Source organism: Musa acuminata, chromosome BXJ1-6, assembly GCF_036884655.1.
Source record: "Musa acuminata AAA Group cultivar baxijiao chromosome BXJ1-6, Cavendish_Baxijiao_AAA, whole genome shotgun sequence".
NCBI lineage: Eukaryota > Viridiplantae > Streptophyta > Magnoliopsida > Zingiberales > Musaceae > Musa > Musa acuminata.
The window spans coordinates 6,379,490-6,385,915 of NC_088332.1; the positions used below are offsets into that span (position 1 = coordinate 6,379,490).

General features: G+C 39.0%; 2 protein-coding genes across 2 annotated transcripts; one reads left to right on the plus strand and one right to left on the minus strand.

Moving 5' to 3' along the window:
- The first annotated feature begins 1,979 nt into the window (after positions 1-1,979).
- LOC135677664 (early nodulin-like protein 18) lies at positions 1,980-3,388 on the plus strand. The gene is made up of 2 exons (XM_065190033.1): positions 1,980-2,662; positions 2,781-3,388. The coding sequence occupies exons 1-2, from the start codon at positions 2,443-2,445 to the stop codon at positions 3,203-3,205; spliced, it is 645 nt and encodes a 214-aa protein (XP_065046105.1). The 5' UTR covers positions 1,980-2,442; the 3' UTR covers positions 3,206-3,388.
- A 589-nt stretch (positions 3,389-3,977) lies between these two features.
- Positions 3,978-5,759, minus strand: LOC135582156 (probable WRKY transcription factor 75). The gene is made up of 2 exons (XM_065190034.1): positions 5,247-5,759; positions 3,978-4,282 (listed from the first exon to the last, which is right to left on the minus strand). Exons 1-2 carry the CDS (start codon positions 5,621-5,623, stop codon positions 4,105-4,107), a joined length of 555 nt encoding a protein of 184 aa, XP_065046106.1. The 5' UTR covers positions 5,624-5,759; the 3' UTR covers positions 3,978-4,104.
- Between the last annotated feature and the right edge of the window lie 667 nt (positions 5,760-6,426).

The following is a 6,426-nucleotide window of genomic DNA, read 5'->3' on the forward strand; positions in this document are numbered from 1 at the left end:
ACCGCGACTTGGGAACCGACTGGGTTGACGACACGAAACGAAGGTCGAAATGGCACGTACTCAACGACTTACGTCACGAGTTGAGCTCCTTGAATCACAAAGCTATATTCTCTGCTGAGTAAAATGCAGGAAGAATCAACTTTGACGAGAACAATATATTTATATTCTTGTTTTATTTTACTGAGTAATTCTCTATTTCCTCTTTTAAGAATTCTGGTATTTTCATATAAATGAATAAATTGCCAGTGAGAATAAGAAAATAGATAGAATATATTAGGGTATTCTTCTTTCTATTAATTAATGGAATCAGGGAAATGATAGAATTATGGTCAAAATTACATAAGCAGTTGACCAGTTTTGTTAGTTGGTTAATTTTATCATTTCATCTAAAACCTTAAGGCGTTAGATCATATATAATTTATGATGTTACATCCTTCACACACTCACACCCCAGTGATAGACGAAGTCAAATTCAATATGTGGAACTCGAACTCATCGAAAATACATTGTTATTTTATAAGTATAATCGGTGTAAGATTTGAATACATGATTTTTTTTATATCATTTTATCTACGAACTTAAGTCATAATCTTGTTTGGTCTCAAACTGAGCAATGATATGAATGAATATAATATAATATATATATATATATATATATATATATAATATATATATATATATATCTCTGTTACGACTAACTTAGGTTTGGATCAGTAATTCAAACTTGACAAATTTAATTGATTAGTTAAATAATAATCAAATAAATAGATTATTACTATTAATTTAATCTCACGTAAGGAATAGTGTCGATTTGAATAGAATTATAAGAACCAGATGAATCTATGATAATATTAATAAGTCAATTATATCATGGATATTATTCGATCACTTTACATTTCTGACAATATTTCATCACTAAAAAGTAAAATTTCTTTTTTAAATAATTTGAAAAATATATTATTAAGATTACAAATAAAACTGAAATTTAAAACAAGAAACATTCTCTAAGGTGCTTTCTCATAAACACATAATTATTAAAAGTTTTTTTCTATAAATTTTACCTAAAAAAAATCTTTGCCATTGGGTTTTTAATTAATGATGCTTGGCTTTTACGCAAGGAGCTTTTTCTTTTACGTCATTCGATAAAAATATTCTTTTGTCATAACTCTCGCCTCTAATCGTCATAAAAAAATATTATTATTGATACTATCATTACCTCCTCAATAACTTTTCATTCCCCGGTGACTTTCAACATTATTACCACCATCCTATCCTTTACTAGTCTGACTCTTCCATCTTTACACAAAGTGAGGATTCTTTTGTGTAATGTAATTTACTATATTCTTTATCTTTACCGGAAGATCAATAAAAAAAAAGAGAATAAAAGAGAAAAGATAAGTAAACAGGAAAAACAGGAATAAGGCGATAAAAAGAGGTGGGTGGCCTCGCGTTGTAATGAGATAGAAGAGACAACAGAAAAGAGTGATGATAGTGTACTAACGCTTATGGATGAAGAGTAATGTAGTGACGATGATACCAGAAAACCATGAGAGAGTAGGAGGTTGTGGAGTCGTAGTGGTGTTAGCGACAATATGCCAATAGTCATAGTATCGAGGAGATATTTTCATCAAAATGATAAAAAAAATTAGGTACAAACTAATTACGCAACACCATGAGCTAAAAGTTATTTGTTAAGATAAAATGTCCAAAATTTGTTGTGATAAATTATCCTACGTTATTTCATTAAATCTTTGACAAGTTTTCATCACTGCAAAAAAAAAAAAAATCATTACCTAATAGTCGTTCCGGACAGAAGAAAGTCAACATTTTCTTGGCTTCATTCAGATATTTTATGCAACGGAGTTTTGGAATCCAACACATGACAGCCAACGATGGCACAACTCCATGCAGGTGAAGCGAAAGCTTCTTCTTAATATACCGAGCGAGTGCTCAAAAGTCAGAGAAAGTGCTTTGGGCTTTGAAATATGTGCTGCAACAGATCTGATCGATCATTTCCTTGATTTCTCCAAGTACGATCGACCGAAGAAGATGCCACCGGTGGAGCGATGAGTTCTGCCAGCTTCGCTCTTCGGGATTCTCTTGCCTATGCAAACATGCAAGTTTGCTGCAGAGAGAGCGAGAGAGAGAGAGAGACTGGGAAGAGCGGTAAAAGCGGATCAGAAGTGAATCAAATGATGGGAAGAATCATTTAGCCATATATATTACAGATAGGAAGATGAATTCAAGTTAGATTTAATATGGAGAGATGACAAGTCCACTTATTTCGGATCACACTGAACCATCCTGATTCCACCTCCCCGGTTTGATTTCATAAGAATATAAAAGATTGTGTCAGAAACCATTACTTTATCTCGAGGCCCGTTCATCGATCAGACAGACACGAGAACGGAGAAGCAGAAGAGAGAGAGAAGAGACAGAGCAATGACCAACAGAGCATCTATGGCGGCGATAGGCATTACTGCCCTGTTCATGGTGGTCAGCTTCACCACCTCGGCCGGCGATTCCCCTCCTGCGCCGCCCTACACCAACCACACAGTCGGCGGCGCAGCTGGGTGGTTCTTCAACTCCACCTCCAACTCCTCCGTCACCAACTACTCCGACTGGGCCTCCACCCAGAACTTCTTCCTGGGCGACTACCTCAGTACGAAAGACCTCCTCCTCCTCCTCTCTCCCTTCTGGATCGAGGGGGAAACTCGAAATGCCCCCTCAAAATCCCATTTTTGGTCGATTAATTGGCTAAAGTTGCGATCTTGTCGCAGTTTTCAATACGGACTCGAGCAACACGGTGATCCAGACGCTGAACGCGACCACCTACGCCCGCTGCAACTTCACCGACGACAACGGCGACGACACGACCTTCTACTACGACGGCGGAGCGGTCCCGGAGGCGGGCGTGACGGTGCCGGTGGCGCTGACGGACGAAGGCGTAACCTACTTCTTCTCCGCCGCCGACGGAGGAGCGCAGTGCCTACAGGGCATGCGGTTCCGGATCACGGTGGCGCACGGCCGGGGACTTCCGCCATCGCTCAACCAGCCGCCGCCGCCGCCGTTCATCGAGGTCGCCCCTCCACCGCCGGAGATAATGGTGAGCCCCAGCATCAGCCGCGGGCACGCGTTCCACGCCCGGGCCCCACTCGTGCTGGGCATTTTTGTGGGCATTCTCTGTTTCCTTAGGAGCGCGTAAACCGCCCGGTCGTTTGGTTTCCGCGTGCAGACTTGTTAGCTGGCTTCTACTTGTTAGCTGGATTCATGAAAGAGATCGATGAGGTGGAACTTACAATTATTGTGTTTGGGCTTTTATGTTGTATGTGATGTCCTGATATCGGGAAACTTGAGAACACGAAGTAGTAAGACATTTTTGGTTTCATTTGACTTGGACACAAATTATAAATATTTAAAGATTAATTAAATCGTTTAAAATAATATGAACATATCAATACAAATACTTGTATTTTTTAATTTTTAAGATAAGTCAATAAATTTATGTTAGAATTTATACCCAACAGATAGCTACTGTTTATACCTGAATGTCTTAATATGTTAGAATTTAGATATGTTAAAAATGACATACTATACCTATTCTAAAAATAATAAATTTATTTTCTACTACTTATACTAAAATTTCACATTTTTATTCTATTTTAACTATGCTCTATTCATAATAAAAAGAATAACTATCAAGAAATAGTTCTGAATCCAATTATTTCAAAGTTGGAATCATTGTGATTCCTAAATGACAATATTCTACTCGTTGAAAACATTGCAGAAACGTGTTGGTCTTGCAGCTGTGTAGATCATTTATAAAGAAACCCTGGCAGTCATGTCAGTCCTAATTAAATTTATATATCCTTTGAACATCAAACTTTTGGTAATAGAAGATCACTTTTACTCGTCACCAACCTATTTATCTCAAGATCATTTATTTTTTGTTTTTGTGTCAACCACAATTTTCATGCTGAAAGGTTCAAGAGAGCCATATGTATTGCAGCAAAATGAGTCCACCATATAGAAGTTGCACTGGTGAAGCTTATTATTTAGCAAGCATACATGACTTCAACATCTTCGTTCCGTCACATTACAGACCTAAAAGTTGGAGTAGATTTGCATTTGATTCAGAATATCTTGGAAGTTGTCATGCGGTTTTTCCGTGGGATGAGTGTGCACTCCCTCGTAGGTTGTCACCACAATGCCTTCATCCCTTGACAGGCGTTGAACCTGCTTCTTCACGCTGCAACCTTGATGCGTGCATTTGTAGTAGCTTCTGCAACCAAACAAAGAAGACATTAAGGCTAAGTATAGGTGACTCCAGAATCGGTTCTGTTCTGTTCTCGTTATATCAATCAATTTTGGATCCCTTGTGCATCAAACAGCTTTCTTGTGTCAATAAGTTCATCTTTTTTTAGAGGAAAAACTAAGGACTCTATTACCATGAAAGAAAAAGAAAGCTTGTAGTTCTTCCCTATGAGAAGTAACAGGAAAAAGCTCTCAACAATTGCAATATTGTGTTAGGATCTTTGAGAACATTTGCAGTATGATGTGTTTCTTCTTTCTGATGAAGCAGTTTCAGATGCTGATGACATCTATGGAGATGTTTTTAGTTCATAAACGCATCACATATACAACAACAGCAACAATAATAAAAAAGTTTCAACTAAAATGCATCTAATATAGAGGAGTAAAGTATGAAATTAAAAGGCCACAATTGATCGATTTTTTCTATTCGTGATCTTTTCAGAGATAATTAACTGTCCATTTATAATGCTTCATTCTTCTACGAAGATGACAAAAATGTTTAGGTGGATTCATGAACAACACTAAGAGAAAACAGGATAAAGAATGCGAAAGTAATGCTTGCAAAGAAAATAATGAACGTGAAGCCTCGAGGCTAAACGAAGAAGACAAATTTGAGAGGGACCTTAACATGATGTTTATAGGCGAAACAAAATCGTGTTCGTATACTATTCATAGTCAAATTCTACCACCAAATTTCCTAAAACTGATGCAATATTGGTCCAAAAAAACAAGAACAATCTCTAGATGAACGGAGAAAGAAGATTGTTCATCTGCATCATGAACCTTTTGATGAATGGAAGAGTGTTCATGGCGTGCGATGTTTGCTTCCTTCATGACAAGCTGAAGCTGTTTATGTTCCTTCTCAGACAACATTTGCATGCATCACGAGAGAGATTGAGAGAGAGAGAGAGAGAGAGAGAGAGAGAGCTGACCTAGGGAACCTGTTATTCTTCACTGCCTTCTGCCCATACTTCCTCCAGCGATAGCCATCATCGAGTACATCAACATGGCTCCGAGTTTGGAAGGCGTATCGCGGCTTCTTCACCTTCTTCTCCTTCTTTTTGCTAGGCTTCTCCTCGTTCTCCCTCGATCCAGCGAAGGATTCCATCAACTGGTAAGCTCCATAGCCTTGGGAGGTCGGGACCTCGACCTCATCCTTGGACCTCAAGAAACCAGCTGAGTTGCCACCTTGGAGAGTGTCAAAGACTTGGATGTCGCCGATCATGTCGGTCGGCAAGAGGGAGAGACATGGAGTAGAAAACGAAGCAGAAGGTTGCTGTGAGGGAAACCGGAGTGGGTAGTTCTCCATGGTCGCTCAAGAAGGAGAGAGAGAGAGAGAGAGAGAGAGAGAGAGAGAAGGTGATGAGTTGAGGGAGGCACTCACAAGTTATAGTAGTCTTAGCCTCGACACACCTAAATTGAAATAGTGAGGGATCGACTCTTAATTCACGGTCTCTGCTTCTGCTTAGGCCTTTATGGTTTGGAACATATGGCAATCATTGAACTGGTGGAAAGCATCAGTGCAGAGAAGAGTCGTTTGAGAGACATGTATGCGTTTCCCGACAAGACAGCCATTGACTTTTCCTGTCACGTGAGATAGGTTAGAAGCATATATATTTATAAACTATTTTCTTCACCATAAATTAGGATGAAAGGGTTACAAATTATTCAGTCATTAGATGATTAAAATCCGCAAACAACTTCATGAAACAATAAAATTAATCAATGATGAATAATGGGTTTAAGAGCGGAAGCATTCCATTTTTCTACGCATGGAATGTCGAATTCAATTACACTTCTTTTTGAACACCGTATGCAGCACTTCTAGAGATTGGATTTCCTGCATGACATATACGAAGAGTCAGAAACACATGGTCAACGTCATGGAATATTGTTTGGTGTTTCTATGCGATGAGCTGTAGCCTTACGCCAACCCTCGAGTTGGGTCTCGGATTGATCACACCCCATCACGCCCACTGAGATCTTGATAGCTTCAGCATCTGATAAGGAGAGAGGCCGTGGTCAGTCATGACAGTGCACCATGTGCTTGACTAGCTATCGATTTGGTTCTCCATCCTTGTGGCCACTGTTCTTCCAACAACAACAAGAGGA